Source organism: Macadamia integrifolia, chromosome 4, assembly GCF_013358625.1.
Source record: "Macadamia integrifolia cultivar HAES 741 chromosome 4, SCU_Mint_v3, whole genome shotgun sequence".
Classification (NCBI taxonomy): Eukaryota; Viridiplantae; Streptophyta; class Magnoliopsida; order Proteales; family Proteaceae; genus Macadamia; species Macadamia integrifolia.
The window spans coordinates 23,586,541-23,604,713 of NC_056560.1; the positions used below are offsets into that span (position 1 = coordinate 23,586,541).

At 39.9% G+C, this 18,173-nt stretch overlaps 1 protein-coding gene across 3 annotated transcripts in view; it reads right to left on the minus strand.

The window, feature by feature from the left end:
* LOC122075396 (uncharacterized protein slr1919) overlaps positions 1-18,173 on the minus strand; it is a 57,253-nt gene that overhangs the window by 7,634 nt on the left and 31,446 nt on the right. For 2 of the 3 annotated variants that reach the window (XM_042640405.1, XM_042640406.1), the window contains exon 11: positions 17,788-17,937. The exons of the other annotated variant lie outside the window; for it this stretch is intronic. In XM_042640405.1, coding sequence (XP_042496339.1) covers positions 17,788-17,937 — 150 coding nt within the window. The remainder of the gene's footprint in view (positions 1-17,787; positions 17,938-18,173) is intronic. 3 annotated transcript variants of the gene reach the window in all.

Here is an 18,173-nt window from a genome sequence, read left to right on the forward strand (position 1 = left end):
AAGTCTCAAGGGCACAGTATTGTATCTGAAGGGGTGATTTAAGAGAAGTATCATATCGTATTTGAGAGACTCAAGATACACTAAAGATACACATAGAGAAGGTCAAACGCAAAGAAATGTAGAAGACTCATGTAAAATACAGATTAAAGCATAAAACACTATAAATAAGCAATATGTAAAATATACCGTGAATAAAAAGGAGAACAAAGTACGATGACGGTTGTATCGACTGAAATAGTACAATAAATTTTTGTAATTAATAAGTACCGTATCGGTTCCTTAAAGATACAAAACATATCGGTAAGTATCTAAGGATAGTAGGATACTAAAAACCTTATCCGGGTTTTTTTTTTTTACATGTTAAAGCAAAAATGCATTCCTCCATGGAGATCTTGAGGAAGAAGTTTACATGGATATCCTATCATGTCAGTTCGAACTCTCTTATCATGTGCTGCTAATCTTGGGTGGATCCTTCAACAACTGGAAGTAAAAAATGCATTCCTTGATGGATATCTTGAGGAAGAAGCTTACATGGATACCCCTCTAGGCTTCGCATCTCTATCTACAACCGGTAAGGTGTGCAAGTCAAGGAAATCACTCTATAGCCTTAAGCAATCACCAAGGACTTGGTTTGGTCGGTTCCTGAAGGCGATGCAAAAGTTTGGACACAAACAAAGTCATGTTGATCAAACTTTGTTTGTTAATCAAGAGGAATGTAAGGTTACTGCTCTCATTGTACATGTTGATGATATAGCATAATTGTCAAGGCATCGCCTAGAGTCCAAGCACCTTGCTCGCCTTGTTGGTGTCCCCGTACTTTTGGATCCTCTCCACCGCCTTGGGTTGCCTAAACATCATGACAACTATGTGATATAGTAGTAACAGGAAATGATGACACTGAATCTCCAAGTTGAAACCTCAATTAGCCAAGGAATTTGAGATCAAAGATTTGGGACCTCTCAAATACTTCCTGGGAGTAGAGGTAGCAAGATCCAGCAAAGGTATCTTTATCTCCCAAAGGAAGTATGTCCTAGACCTTCTCAGTGAGACTAGTATCCTTGAGTGTAAACCTGTTGATTCCCATATTGAAGGTGGTGGATGAGGAGAGATATTAGAGGCTTGTTGTAAGATTGATATATCTCTCCCATACTCGGCCAAATATAGCATATGTTGTGAGGTGGTTATTCGGTTTTACATGCTCCACATAGTACACACCTTGAGGGCAGTAAATTGAATTCTGTGATAAATTAACATTAGCTTCTGGAAGGGAATTTTATCCTCTAATCATGGCAATTTGAAGCTGGAAGCCTTACTAATGCAGATTGGGCTAGCTCTCTAGATGGTCAATGATCTACTAGAAATATGGTTACCTGAAGAAGCAAAAAAGCAACCAATGGTATTCAGATCCAATGCATAAGCAAAGTACCAAGCATTGGCTCAAGTTGTATGTGAGCTTATATGGCTTAAGGTGTTACTTGGTGATCTGGAGGTGATATCTAAGGAACCAATGAGACTACTGCATGGCAACAAACATTTTCTCTCATAATCCAGTCCAACATGACAAGACCAAGCATATCGAGATGGATAGAAACGTCATCAAAGAAAAGCTTGGACAAGGCTCGATTCAATTAGATGATGTTTTTACCAAGGGTTTAAATTGCAAGGTTTTTTTATCCTATTGTATGTAAGTTGGGTATGAGAAACATCTATGCACCAACTTGAGGGGGAGTGTTAAGGATAAGGGTTATGACTAGTATGCTAAAATAAGAACTATGACTCAACCTTACCTAGCTTTCCTTAATTGTAATCTGTTGTAATCCTAATTCCTCTCTATAAATAAGAAAGGCATTTGTCATTATAGACAAGCCAAATCATTCTCTCATTATCTTATTCTCAACTATATATGATTAAATTTAGGAACCTAAATTTTTCACTTGGTGGTATCTCCATATCATCAATTTTCACCATCCCACTTTCAGTCCTACTGTTAAAAATGTTACAAAACATATACTCCGTTTTTTTCCTACTTATCTTAAAGCCTTTTGATTCCAAGGTTGATTTCCATAATTCCAACTTCACATTTATCATTGCTTTTGTTTCATCCACCAAAACAATATCATCAGCAAAAAAACATACACCAAGTGATTTGATTTTTGAATGTCTCTAGTCAGTGCATCTATGATTAGCGCAAACAAATACAGGCTTAAAGCTAATCCTTAATGTAATCAAATATTCCAATTGTAAGTTTGTAACAGGGAATTCACTAGCCTCCCCCAACCCCACACAATTCTTACACTAGTCATTACATCATTATGCATATCTTTAACTATGTCTACATATTTATTTGAAACACAAATTTTGTGCTCTATAATTGTGCCCATTAGAGATAAAAATATTTACACTAGAGCACATACTCAACTAATAAAAAAAGGCTTATTTCCAAACCAACTGCATTAGAGAGAGAGAGAGTTTCTTATATGGTGGCGAGCACCACTACCACGCTGGATTCATATGGCAAGGACAGTATTGATGAATCATGACTTACACAGATGTAGAGGACATAGACGTAAAATATTGTAAGGCAAACAGAAAGAGGCTAAAAGAAAATAAGGCATTACTGTGAAAACACAGCATACATCATTGGAGTTGGCACCTCTCTAGGTTTGACTTTTTGAATTCCAGATCAATATTAAGTCCATATGGGATTCGAGCTCTAAGGACGAGAATTGAAGCGGCAGCCACTTACTCCAAGTGGAACTAGGAGATGTAGACTCCTATTTTATCTTAAGTTATCTTTAAGTTTCTCTTTTTCTCATCGAAATCATAACAGCTAGTGTCATTTTTCTCTTCTTAAGCATTTCATGGGCAATTTGAAGTGTGGAAGCCCAAGATATAGTGATTTAAGCAAAACCAGTTGGAATGTGATTTCCTTTCAAGTAGCAGATTTTCATTTAGTTGCCATTCACAATTTAAATAGGACTGTTTGGTTAGTCATAGAGTTGGTAATAATGATTACTAGACAGAGCTAGTAACATAGTTGTCAAGGAGCGACACATATGCGTCTTGTTAGTGTCGTCAACCAAGGTCCCTCCAACTCCTTGGGTTGCCTAGAAGCCGTGACAACTGACAACTATGGCTAGTAATAAGAGGAAAAGATAGTTTTGAACATGTTTGAACTGCTGAAATTTGAAAAGTAATTCCAGGTGTTTATATATGACACTAGCCAAATTGTTTTCAGTGTTGAAGTGTGTATTTCTTTGGGGTTGTGGTTCATGGATGTCCATAAAACTCCGTACCATGTGATCATTTCTTAGTTAGTCATTATTTCTCTTACCTATTGCAATTAGTTAGGTAGTAGTTTCATTGTAATTGGTCTTTGACTCTTAGTAGGCAGTCTACTAAGAGTCCGTTCCCTATTTTATATATATAGACTTGCTGCTCTATGGTGTTCATAGTACAAAATTTTACCAAGATCTCGGAAATATCTCGGTTTCAAGAGATCTCGAGATAAAACCACAAGCTAGATTCAATTAATACAATATTCAATTGAAATTTCAGTATCTTGGAAAAATCTCGGTCGACTAGTTTTGGCCTGTTTGTGAAGAAAACAGCCCCCCATCTCCTATTTGCACCATTTTTTTTACCAAATCTCACCCAAAGAAGATCGGAACAAGAGGATTTGTTTCTCAACAACCACAAAATCTTACCCAACTTTCATTATTCATTTGGAGAAAATCTTGATTCGCCATCAGGAACAATGTAGTGGATATGATCCGGCCCGCCAATTGTTTCAATACTAGGAATCTAGAACTCTAGGATGGGCATAAGGTGAGTCATCTACTTGTATTGTACTATTATATACTCTAATATATGTCTCTTGGTAAATCTAATATATGTGAGTCAACAATATATGATGCCTAATTTATTAAATGGTTTTATAATTTGATGTCTTTTAATTCCTAATGATCATTTTAAGTTGTTTTAATTGAATTATATGTGTTCTAGTAGTACTAAAGATTATGTAGAATAGCATAGGGTAGAAATTGCATATAAAATAGACTACCAACCTAGGGTCTGAAGGCAAAGTACTATTTTGGGTTTGATTTTTTAAATTTAATGTTTCCACTGTGTTTAGAAGGCCTAAAATAGGTTGGATGACAAGTTTCAGGACCAAACTTGGCCATATGACCATCAAAACCCATCCCTAGTTTTCTTGTCAGAAGTTACTAGGTTCTGCCAAGATCTAGGTTTTGAGCCTAGGTGAAACCAAGACCTCAAACCTTGATCATGTTCAGCCTTCTCCTCTCTCTCGATTTCCTCCATCTTCTTCTCTTCTCCTTGTCTCTATCATTGGTTGCCCAAGCTTTGATATCATTACATGGTGTCAGAGCTCCAATAATCAGTGATTAATACTCCTACTCAATTCTATTTTGGAAGTCTCTCGGAGCTCAGTTTGTGTGGTTGCAGCAACCTATGCTGCCTGACTTTTTTTTTTTTTTTGGTGAATAAATAATTCAATACCAAAGGAGAAGAAGATACATACAACCCCAGGGGGGGAGAAGGAAAAGAGAGCCAACACCAGAATCCTCAAGGGGAATCATGATTCCTGATCACAAAGCTTGGAAGCTCCCAGGAAGCAACGATGTGACAATTTCTTGGGGAAGGAGAACAATTGGAAGAAACTTTAGAAATCTTTGCTTTGACATCAAAGATGAAGTTCCAAATCTTTCCTAATGGCCGAGAATTGGAGGTCCATTTCCTTTGATTTCTCTTCATCCAAATTTGATTGATAGTTGCACAGAAGGCAAGTTTTCCCACATAGTCACAAATGGTCTTCCCTTGAAAAGTCGTATCCATTAGATCCACTCCCTTTAAAGAGGAAGAATTCTTCGATTAACTGGCCAACATTTGGAAAGAACACACTTCCATATAGAGGAGGAAATAGGGCAAGCAAAGAAGAGATGGTCAATGTCTTCAGGCTCTGAATCACATAGATAGGATAAAGGGGAGATCAGGATCCTTCTTTGCATGAGGAAGGCTTGCGTGGGGAGGCAATTCATAAAGACTCTCCAAGCAATGATACTTTGCCAAGGGATGTGATGCTTGAACCAAATGAGATTGCGCCAAGGGGAGGGGGCCCATGAGACCTGATGAAGTCCCAAGTAGACTTTGCATTGAATAGCCCATTCGGGGTATGGCTCCAAAGAATAGTATCAATCCTCCTGAGACCTGGACTGGGGAAGACAGGAAAGGAATTCCAAATTTCAGCAATCTGATCAGAGGCAAGGGTAGGGGAGCCCAAGAACTAGAGGATATGATGTCAACAACCATAGCATGCCTTGGGACCCTGAATTGTAGATACCATTGGCACTGAGAACATGAGAGAGGAGTCCTTTTGGGTGCCAAGTGTCAAGCCAAAGATAGGTGGAAGATCCATCCCCAATACGAGAGGAAATGACTCTGGAAGCAATAGTGATGTAGGGGATTCCTAGGTGACTAGGTTTCCTCCAGGATTAACTAACTAGGTAGGGTTAACTCAAGGGGCTTGGGTAGACAGGACAAAAGAAGCTCAACAAACAAGATTTAACATGAAAAATGAAATGAGACTAATGAACAAAGTAGCAAAGAGCAATAATAATCTAGGAAGAAAAACACATAAACTCACTCAAGCTTCAAGGGGAAACATGGGGTAGGGAACATGGCAGCAAGCAAAATTAGGTTATAGCACTAGCTTATTAAGCACCAAAAGTAGATAAAAACCCCATGATGTATGCTCTAAAATCAGTTATACTAGTAATAAGAAGACCAACAATACTTAAGGCAAACAGTGAGGTAAATAAAAGGTTAAACAATGGCTAAAAAGGGGATGGGTTTTAATGGAAGTAATGGAGTAAATAATGAGGGGATTATGGAGTGAATGGAAGGGTTTATTCTATACTTATCCGCTGCCCAGGTCTGAGAATAAAGGAAGAGAACCCAGATTTGAAGATGGTGTCCAACAGCAGTCTGATTGTTGAAAAGAGATCAGCAACAGCCCAGTATTGAAGAGAAAATCAGCAGCAGTCCAGCATCAAAGGTAACAACAGTTCAACATCAAAAGGTAGCAGTAGCAGCAGCAGCAGATATTGGCCGGCAGCAGTAGACAGTAAGCAGCAACAGTAACAGTAAACAGAAGCAGTTCAAGTCAATAACCAGCACTAGTTCCAGTGAGAAAAGATAGAAAAGTGAGAGAGGGAGGGAGGTGAGAGAAGAGAGAACCGAGAGGGAAGAAAGAGAGAAAGGCAAGAAAGAGAGTGTAAGAAAGACGAGATTGAAAGAGAGAGAATTGTGAGAGGGGTGGAGGGTTTGCTCCTTGCCTGTTTTTCAATTCTCATTCATTAATTCAACCGTGGCCAATGGCCTTACATAAATAAGAGACTAATTACTAAAAAGAAAAGATTATTCTAGGAATGTTATTTCATAAACAAAGAAACTGTTTAAAAAGAAAACAATAAGATAATTACTTAGTTTCCTAATTGACTTAAAGACTCAAATAAACAAAATCCTAGAAAATAAAACTACTAAACTATCAGATTTGGTGGGGGCCACACAATCTTGGCAAAATTTGGAAGGAGAGGACTCGATCCAACGCTGGAAAGGCTGGATCGAGCCTTCCTTTCTTCCTCCAGTTTCTTCTTCTTTCTTCTTCTTCCTTCTTCTAATCCTCCAACCACAAAGAAGGTTGGGTCTTCTTCTTCCTTCGGTTGTACGTCTTGATGTCCCCATCAACTCTCCCCCGCTTGGAAGAATTCACCTCCGGTGATTTAAAGCTCATGTAATATTCAAGCAGGTCTGGGTTGAGTTGTTGGATTTCTTGCATTGTGATCCAGGTGTTGTCAAGTCCTGGCCAAAAGAATCAGTCCTCAACGAGGGTGATGGTCTTATCTCGACCGAAATGGCCAGCGACTCCCCCAGTACGCAATTCCCAGATTAGGAAATCTTGGAGTGAAGTCTTGGGAATACACAACTTGCTTCCTTTAAAAAGGAAGCCCTCCCTAAGTAGGTAGTCCGAGCGGTTGACCGGATTACCTTCACTCAAGGAAGTGAACGGCTCACTAAAATCAGGACAGGTGGGGTATTGGTCCTTGACTCGCTTGAATCCTAAAACCTCTACACTCATTGCCTGGAGTAGCACCTAGCCCGACTCCTAGCATTGGTGCGACTGAGGAACATGTTCACTCGGCTCAGTGCATCTGCAGCAGTATTCTCAATACCAGGTCTGTGCTTGAGTACAAAAGTATACTCTTGGAGAAACTCAACTCATTTGGCATACCTCTGGTTAAGTTTCTTTTGGGCACTCAGGTATCTCAGAGCCTGGTAGTCAGAGAATAGCACGAATTCTTGCAGTAAAAGGTAATGTCGCCAATAACGCAGTGATTGGACAACCGTGTAGAATTCCTTGTCGTATGTGGAATATCGTTGCCTAGCTTCATTAAGCTTCTCACTAAAATAGACAACAGGGTGGCCCTCTTGCCCTAGGACACCACCTATCCCAATACCAAATGCATCGCAATTCACTTCGAAGACCTTAGAGAAATTTGGGGGGCACAGGACTGGAGCTTCAGTCATAAGCTTTTTAATCTCGTTAAAGGCCTTCGTAGCACTCTTAGTCCATTGAAACTCCTTTTTCATGCAATCGGTGATAGAAGACATAATGGAACTAAACCGGTAAATGAACCTCCTGTAGAAAGTGGCTAAGCCATGAAAGCTTCGTACCTCATGGACATTAGTTGGCTCAGGCCACTCTACAATTGCTCTCACTTTCTCAGGGTTAGCAGACACTCCCTGAGTTGACACAACAAATCCTAGGAAGATGACTTGATCACTCATGAAGGTGCACTTCTTGAGGTTGACATAGAGTTTCTCCTGTAAGAGCACATGAAAAACCTTATGTAAGTGATCCAAGTGGGAAAACGGGTTCTTGCTATAGATGGGGATGTCATCAAAGTAAACCACTAGGAACTTGCTAATGAACGGTTGAAGCACTTGATTCATTATCCTCATGAAGATGCTAGGTGCATTTGACAAGTCAAAATGCATGACTAACCACTCAAAGAGGCCATCCTTCATCTTGAAGGTTGTCTTCCACTCATCTCCAGGCCTAACCCTAATTTGGTGGCACCCACTCTTGAGATCAATCTTCGAAAAGATCGAAGAGTTGGCCATCATATCCAACATGTCATCAAGCCTAGGGATAGGGAACCTATACTTGATGGTGATCTTATTGATGGCCCTACTATCAACACATTCGCCAAGTACCATCTTTTTTTGGCGTGAACAAAGCAGGTTCAGCACACGGGCTAAGGCTTTCCCCAATGAATCCCTTCTGTAACAATTCATCCACTTGCCGTTTGAGTTCGGCATGTTCTTTGGGATTCATTCGGTAATGGGGTAAGTTCGGGAGAGGATCCTAGAACTAAGTCAATAGCGTGATGGATGTCACGCATAGCCGGTAACTCATCAGGTAGTTCCTCAGAGAATAACCTCTTGAAAATTTTCTCAACAAGGGTCGCACTTCTCTAGGAGCCTTAGTGAATAAGCGTGACCTATCGATATTACTCTATATGGCAACTAGAGCATAAATCACCCCTGACTCTTGACGCTCTCCTTCAAATTGTTGTTGATTTAAAATGTTGAGTGTTTTGGTGGGAGTGTGTTTGGATGTACTTCCCTTGTGTTCTGGAACCCTAACTTCCCTAGGGGCACTGGGGGTTAGTCTGATCTTCTTCCCTTTTGAAATCAAAGATATAGGTGTGAGACTTCCCCTAATGGGTGACATCGCGGTCATATAACCAGGGTCTACCTAGGATGATGTGGGCAACATCCATCTTTAGGACATCACACCACACTCAATCCTCATATCCTGTAAAGTGTAGGGGAACTAAACACCTCAGATTAACGAGAATGGTGGACTGATCAACCCAGGCAACCTTGTAAGGCTTGGGGTGGGGTTCAGGTTTGAGGCCCACTCGAGCAACAGCGCTCTTGGCGACCACATTCATGCAACTCCCGCTGTCTATGGTGACGCGGCAATTCTTGCCCTGATGACGTGTAAGATGAAAATATTAGTTCGTCGCCAATCATTGCTACTCCTAGGTTGTGAGACCATGCAACGCACAATGCCGAGCTTAAGGTCACTGGCTTCCTCAGTGTCCTCATCAGATATGGTTTCATTTGGTCTATGGTCCTAATACTCATGGTCCTGAAAACCCTCTTGGTCACCTTCTTCAGGGGTTTGCTCTCCCATATAAAGATTCCTATTGGGACACTCTGGAGTAGTGACCAAACCCGCGACACTCGAAGCACTATTGTTGCCCACTACTCTTGGGTGCTTCTCCCAAAATTCCTTTACCCCTATTGTCAAATTGACGCTATGGTGCAGCAGTGGGTTTTGGGAATCCAGTTGAGCCTTGGGGTGGTTTTCTAAATTGGGACTCCCCAGCTTGGAAGCTCTTCCTCTAAGAATAAGTTTTCATGGAGGATTCCACCTCAAGGGCTATCCTGAAGGCCTGTGGATCGTTTCGCACCAGGTGGGGTGCCATACGAGACTGAATTTTGGAGTTGAGTCCGGTAAGGAATCTGGATAGTGTTTGCTCAACATCCTCCCGAATACGGCTTCTAATTTTCAATTCATTGAACTTGCTCATGTATTCGGTCACAATTAACTTTCCTTGCTTCAGGGTATTCATTTCGTTCAACAACTGGAGCCTATAAGTGATAGGCAAAAATTCCCTCTTGAGCCGCTCTTGCATTTCCACCCAGGTAGTGATTGGCTCAAGTCCTAGGTGGTGGTCCTGGTACTCTAGGTCTGTCTAGAAGTCCTGGGCAGCTCTAACAAGCTTGAACTTAGCAAATCGGTAGCGGACTTCCTCTGGCATATCGTAGAAATCGAAGTACCTATCCATCTGTTTGATCCAATCCAGAAGGATCCTAGCATCAATCTGACCATCATAGGTAGGGCCATCTACCTTAATCATCCGTCAGACATCAAAGCCCCTATCAGGATGCTCATAACCCTCATCATCTCCATATTGGACTTGGCGTCTTGGCGGTGGGCCTCGACCCCTACCCCAATCCCTACCACGCCCTAGGCCTTGGAAGTTATCCCCTATCTAATCATAACCATCAGTCTGGTTATTCTCGTTTACTTCCTCAGGGTTAGGGCCTCTGCCCCTAGGTTTAGTGCCAGTTGTGTTACGGCCTTGCCGTCCATCAGGGTTTTGGGAACTTGTCTCGAGGGCAGCCAACTTATCGGTAAGGGTTTGGAGATGGGCAGCTTGTGTTTCCTGTATGGCTTGGACGGCTTTCCTGAATTCAGCCAATTGCTCAGATTGGGTGGAGGTGTTAGGAGGGTCAGATATGTCCTGGTATGCTCTACCACTACGAGTGGACATAAGGAGATGGGTAGCCAAGGTACGGTTGCCACCAAAGACTCAAGGTCTACTCAGAATCTCCAATTGAGACAGGTAGTTAGCTCTTTCAATCTTGAGGTCAAAAATCTCCCTCTCAAGTATGTGCTTTTGGAGGGAATAGCGTCCAATGCTATTTGGTCCCGCCAACTTAAGGAAGAAAAGGGTGTCCTCTAATCTATGGTAATGCTTTCTTAGCTCAGACTAGACTACGGACAGATTGCTACAGAGACTAGACCTCAAAAGGTAAGACATGTAAATAAGGGGCAGCAGTACCTAATTATCCTAAACCTAGACAAAACCATGCTCTGATACCAAGATGATGTAGGGAGGATTAACTAACTAGGTAGGGTTAACTCAAGGGGCTTGGGTAGGCAGGACAAAAGAAGCTCAGCAAACAAGATTTAACATGAAAAATGGAATGAAACTAATGAATACAATAACAAAGAGCAATAATAATCTAGGAAGCATAGTTCTCACAAACTCACAGCGTTAAATCAATCCAAGGCGGTGGAGGGATGGCTAATCGATTTGGCGATGAATCGCCTATTATGGCGTTGCCATGGCAGTCAAATCGCCCATGTGCCATTTTTTATTTTCCTTATTTTCTAAAGTTAAATTATGTTATTTTTTTATTTCCCCTATTTTCTAAAGTTATTTAGCATGCTACAAGCCTATAATATGTACCATATAACATATAAAACCAACATTAAGCAACATCAAATCATCAAAAATCAACATAGCCCTATCAAAATCACCCTGCATGTTACAAAAAATCGACCGCCTAGTAAATCAGGCGTGACCTGGTCCATGACGGCGCTATGGCGAAGCCTATCAGCCAATGGGGACTGCCATTTGTGAGTCACGTAAATCGTAGCACTGCCATGAACTTCTTTTTCCGCCAGGACGCCAAATCGCCGCCTAGGCGACGCCATGACAACTATGCTAGGAAGAAAAACACATAAACTCACTCAAGCTTTAAGGGGAAACATGGGGTAGGGAACATGGCAGCAAGCAAAATTAGGTTACAACACTAGCTTATTAAGCATCAAAAGTAGATAAAAACCCTATGTTGTATGCTCTAAAATCAGTTATGCTAGCAATAAGAAGACCAACAATACTTAAGACAAACAGTGAGGTAAATAAAAGGTTAAACAATGGATAAAAAGGGGGTGGGTTTTAATGGAAGTAACGGAGTAAATGATGAGGGGATCATGGAGGGAATGGGAGGGTTTATTCTATACTTATCTGCTACCCAGGTCTGAGAATAAAGGAAGAGAACCCAGATTTGAAGATGGTGTCCAACAGTAGTTTGATTGTTGAAAAGAGATCAGCAGCAGTTCAGCATCAAAGGTAACAACAACAGTTCAACATCAAAAGGTAGCAGCAGCAGCAGATATTGGCCGGCAGCAGTAGACAGGAAGCAGTAACAGTAACAATAAACAGCAGCAGTTCAAGTCAATAACTAGCACTAGTTCCAGTGATAGAAAAGTGAGAGAGGGAGGGAGGTGAGAGAAGAGAGAACCGAGAGGGAAGAAAGAGAGAAAGGCGAGAAAGAGAGAGTGAGAAAGACGAGATTGAAAGAGAGAGAATCGTGAGAGGGGTGGCGGGTTTGCTCCTTGCCTATTTTTCAATTCTCATTCATTAATTCAACCGTGGCCAATGGCCTTACATAAATAAGAAACTAATTACTAAAAAGAAAAGATTATTCTAGGAACGTTATTTCATAAACAAAGAAAATTTCTAAAAAGAAAACAATAGGATAATTACTTAGTTTCCTAATTAACTTAAAGACTCAAATAAACAAAATCCTAGAAAATAAAACTACTAAACTATCAGATTTGGTGGGGGCCACACAATCTTGGCAAAATTTGGAAGGAGAGGACTTGATCCAGCGCTGGAAAGGCTGGATCGAGCCTTCCTTTCTTCCTCTAGTTTCTTCTTCTTCTTTCTTCTTCTTCCTTCTTCTAATCCTCCAACCACAAAGAAGGTTGGGTCTTCTTCTTCCTTCGGCTGTACGTCTTGATGTCCCCATGAAATAGGTCTCAAGGAAATTATCTTGTGCCACACCTAGGAGGCATCAGATGGAGAGCGCACTGACCAATAAGTTTCGAGCTTAAGGAGATGCGCATACACCCAATCAACTCAAATGCTTTTCTTCTTGCTAACCACCTTCCAAATTAACTTGAAAGTTCCTGCAAAATTGACATCCTTGATGCGTCTCAAACCCACGCCCCCTTCTTTTTTGAGGAGGCAAATAGCAGCCCAACTAAGAGGACGAAGGAATCTAGAAGACTCGCACCCTTTCCACAAGGATTCCAGCTTGGATATAGTCGCTTGGGGCAATCCGTAGATTCCAGACCAGTAGATTTAGAAAGCTTGGAGGACTAATCGGATGAGCTCATGGTGGCCAACAAAGGATAGGAGCTTCCCTTTCCACAATTGGAGGCGCTTTCTGATGAGATCAAGCATAGGAGTGTAGTGATGGATTGTGAGTCCCGTAGGGATAAAAGGAAGGCCCAAATACATAACCGGGAGTGAGCCCAGAACAAATCCAGTTTTCTGAAGAAAACATATGTTGACATCATCCGAAATTCCAGACAAGAAGACAAGAGATTTCCCAGGGTTGATGTGAAGACCAAACATCAAAGCAAAGAGGTTCAGGCAGTGCATAATAGTGTCTAAATATGATTCATCAACTCGGAAGAAGATCATCAAATCACCAACAAAAGAAAGATGAATAAGCTTGATGGCCTTGCACATAGGGATGGGAGTGATAGAGTTCTAATCCAAGGCATATTGCAAGCTTCTAGAAAGAAACTCCATAGCTAAACAAAAGATGTAAGGGGACAAAGGGGCAAGGGCATCCCTGTCTAATGCCTGTAGAAGAGGACTACCTTGCTGAGCTTCCATTGACCAGGACTGAGAATCTGGGGAAGGCCATATAGTGAAAAATTCAGTTGGTAAAGACAAAAGGGAAACTCCTCTTATTGAGAACTGAAACAATGTAGTCCCATCTCAAGGAGTCAAAAGCCTTGTGAATGTCAATCTTCATAAGAGCTGCCGGGGAATGGGACTTTCTGTCAAATACTCTAACAACCTCATGGCAAAGAAGATTACTATCTCCAATGCTTCTTCCAGGGATGAAGGCAGACTGTTTATCACTAACAAGAGAGTCACGACATTCTTTAACCGATTTGCGAGGCCTAACTTCTATCTAAGGCCTTAGTTATAATGATATGAATATAAACTAGGGCCTCATCAACTAAGGCCTCCTTACATCTGCTACCTGATCTTAACTACTATAGAGATTCATATAGTGGAATCAAGGTTTATGATTGGTGGTACCATATTCTGAAATTTTTTTACAGCATAGAAGATTTGCCAGCAGATCCCCCCTTGGATTTCAAGAACTTATTCAAACTATTGGTAAGGTCACTCGATCCACTTTTTAGGTTGATATTGCAACTTGAATAATGTTCTCTTTGTGATCATTAGAGTCTACGACTACTATATATGTTCAAGATGGGTGCTGCTTTTAATATCTATTCTTGTTATTCCAAGCTGGAGCCTTTGAAGGGGAGTGTTAAGATATGAGTCACGATCATAGTTGAAAAGGTGCCGCCTTGGTGTCCAAGCAGTTTGCCTAGGTTTTAGGTGACTGTTGCCTTATTGCACTGCATGTCGCCTTATATTTTTGAACTTTTTCATTTACTTAAATGATATTTAGCATATATAAGCAAATACCCCCTATTTGAATCCAATAAAAATAATTTAAAAATCAAATTCCAAAATGATAAAAAGTCAATCCCCCAGTCCAAGGATAAAAACTAGATTTTTGGTTGTAGGAACAATTTTCAACTTTCAATGCTAAGGTTTTTCTCAATTCTGAAAATTTTATAAATCTTATCATGGTAAAACATTGCTAAAAACCGAAAGTCCGGTAAAATAATCTTTTGTTTTGATATCTTTAAAATTATTTTCATTCAGACGATTTTAACATTAGCGCACATTAAAGAAGTTTGATCGGAACATAACTTTGTCATTACAGCTCAAATTTAAGTAATCTTAGACTTGTTGGAAAGTTGTTTTTGTGCTTATACCTAATACAAAAAGTCTCATGTAAAAATAAAATCATTTGATCAGTAAAACTTATTATAGAATAAGAGCATTTCTCTAAATGTTATTTTTTATGACTTAATGTGGCTTAATGTTGATTTTTGATGACTTTATGTGGCTTAATGTTGATTTCTGATGATACAAGGTATATGTAGCATACTAAATAATGTTAGAAAATAGTAAAATTAAAAAATAACACTTGATCCCTTTTTCGCCTCAAAACGGATGCCTTGTCGCCTAAGCGCTTAGGCAGCCCTCCAACGCCTTGGTTCGCTTTGCTGCCCTGACAACAATGGTCACAATGAGGGGATTTGTCCATATTGTGATTAGTTATCTTTATCTTGTTTTATTCTTTCCTGGTAGAGTAGTGTTTTACTTTCCTAAATTAGAGTTAGATAGGATTTGACTTAACAATCCACGAGAATCTCCTATCATAAAACTATAACTATCAAATCAAGATTGTCCTTTGAAATTGGTTTTGATTCTATAATTATACGATGAGGGGGACTGCCAAGCTATCGTCTGTTCTTGACAGTCCTCCTCTTCTTCTCCCTAAATCTCTTTTTCTCTTCTCACCTCTCTCTTCCACTTGCAGGTACTGGTTGCAGGTTCTGGGTTGGTCCCAAGTCAGTTCCTTTTTTTATAAATAGACCTGCTGCTCATGATAGATCAGTTATTCTATCATGTTCAACGTTCTCCTCTCTCTCTCTCGATTGTCTCAATCTTCTTCTTCTTCTGTTATCCCTGTCTCCATCGCTGGTTACCCAAGCTTTGATATTATTACATTCAGCATTAAAGTTTTTCTCCCTTTAGGCTACTTCTATTCTCTTTTGCTGTTTTTCTAAATAGAAAACCTTTAGCCTAAGTTGCTTACTCTATAAACTATGCACCATTTGCTGATGAATCAGGACTTAGGCACATTTGATAATGTTCACGTTTCCGAAAACAATAACGGATTTTTTTATGTTTGATAAACCTGTTTCTCGAAACTTTTTTTGCAGACATAAATGCCTCTAAAAAACCCAATAATATCATCGGATGCCCAAAAGGGAGAGAGGGTTCAGCTATCTCTTTTTAGGTTTAAATAGTTGAGAGATTTATCGGCACAACAGCCTTTTTTCTCTCAAATTCGTTTCTAGAAACGATGAAACAAGTCCGACTTGTTTCGTCAAAGTTGTTTCTAGAAACGACGAAACTTCATCAAAGTTGTATCTAGAATTGTAAATACACATAAATTTTTATTTATGTTTCTGAAAACGGGTGAAACGGAACAACTTTATCAGACACTTTTTAGGTTGTTTCTCCGTTTCTGTGAACAAGAAAACGCAGAAACAGCATAAACGGAACATTGTCAAACGGTGCCTTATATTGCTGGTCATACCAAATAGTTGTAAATATCATCAACAACAGCTTATTAAGGCAATATTTATACAAAAAGTGCCGACCTTCTAGTTCTTGAGGCACAAGTTAAGGCATTCATCTAACCAAAGACTAAAAACTCAAATAAGACTTATCCTAAATAAATGGGATTGTTTACATGTACTGGATTTCCCTTTTAAATCTATTCAAAGCCATATTTTAAGTCAACCCTAATGCATGTCTTTTTCCACTTCTGCCAACAGTCATTTTAGGCTTGCCCCTTGCTCTCTTAGCATTTCTAATTGAAATCACATCACTTCTGACTGGTGCACTGACAAGTACTTGCATTTAGAGGCCTTTGTTTCACCTTATTTCGATTGAAGTGCAGCACAAGTTTCTATATTAAAAAATGAACACCTAAGAACTGATCATAACCAGAAAATCACATAGTGAATAGCTACGATAGTACGACACTTAACTATCGTTCACTCGCTAAAATTTTGGCAAAATTTCAAAAATTCCGGTAATTTCGACAAGGCTGAGATGAAATGACACTCGAATCAAGGATTCAACACTATTTTGGTCAAAATTTTGCCGAAATTCCAACTTCATATTGTATCATTTCAGCGATACGGTCAAAGGAGTATTTAGAAATACATGGTTTCGAGCGATTCTGGCCGAAATTTCAACAAGACTCGAAGATTTCGCTTGTTTCTCTTGCGGGAAGAAGAAACACAGCCTTTCTTGCTTATCAGTAATGACAACTAGTCACAGACTGGATCTTCCTTTGTGGACAATCTCTTATCCTACTCAATCTGCCAGCCACACATGATGGCAACACCATTAAGTTGCAGTGGCTCAATGGATGGTTATTCACAGTAAGGTGATCTATTTCCTAGGATAGGTTACCTCCAGTATGTAGATGAGGCCATTTATAGGGCAGCTGTGGAGGACTTCGAGCATTTCTTCCAGCACACATGATGTGGTCATACAGTGAGGAAAATTAGTGCTGGCACCAGCAGTCCATGAGTGGGCCTGATCCTCCATGTCATGGTTTGTGGTATTAACCATTAGGACAGCCTGAGGGGGTCCACTTTGTACTCATCTATCACTAGTTCACCACACAATATTGTATAGTTTAGACTTGGGTCTCTACATTCTTTGTTACATGCACTTTGCACTATTTCATAATTAATTAATATTATGTTTGTTCATTCATGGTGCATAATTTATTTGTTTTACTTTCCTTTTCTATCTTCTAGTACTTTAACAATGTGTAGAATAGGCAATATTACAAGGTATACAATAGATTTTAGCGTATACTGCCAACCAGGGGTGCAAAACCAAACCACCACTTTGGGTGACTTTTCTTGCAATATAAAGTTTTACATATATTTATGTAGGCCAAAATAAGGTTTCCCTGAAATATCAGAGCTTAATATGGCTGTTTTCCCTACAAAATAGCCAACCGAAACGGACCAGCAATAAAACACACTGTTTTGGCAAAATTTCAGCCATTTTGACAGATTTCGGTCAGGCCAATACAAGACTGAAATACAAGTTTTCGAACCATTACACATCATAGTACAAAAGAATCTTCAACAATTATAGAATGATACATAACCAATTTGCTAAATAACAAATCTAAAGCTATTCATTTAATTAAGGGAAAAAACCCAATAACACATCTAAATCATTCTAGCTGAACTTGATAAGAGCAAGCCCCTACAGCAGCAATCACTGAACATACAGAGTAATACACATTGGTTCAGCAATGAGAACAACAGAAGCACCATGATGGGACTAAGTAATCAATAAAGAATTCAATGTGGGAAATAAGGTAAGAAACACAAATTTGAACCTGGAAATCCTGGGATTGTCTAGTTCCATCACCAAAAGATTCCCGTAAGGCCTCTGAAACTAACAGAATATCAGCCCCTTCTGGAATAAATCCCAAAGAAAGAAAGTCCCTTGCCAAGCCCAGAGAGTCATGGTTAACAAAATGCACAAGCTGGAAGACACAAGGGGTAATTGGTTACTATCAAAGATTCAAAAGACATGGAATTGCATAAAACAGAGAATCATAATAGGTGTAAACTATTTGTGAGTCGCCTTAGCAGCGCCTTGGCGCTGATGCGGTCTAGAGATGGTAAGACAGTGCTCCGCCTTATGTGAAGTGGCGCCTTATAAGTTTTTTTTTTTTTTTTTACACATTTTAAAATTACTTGATGAAGATTCCAAATATAA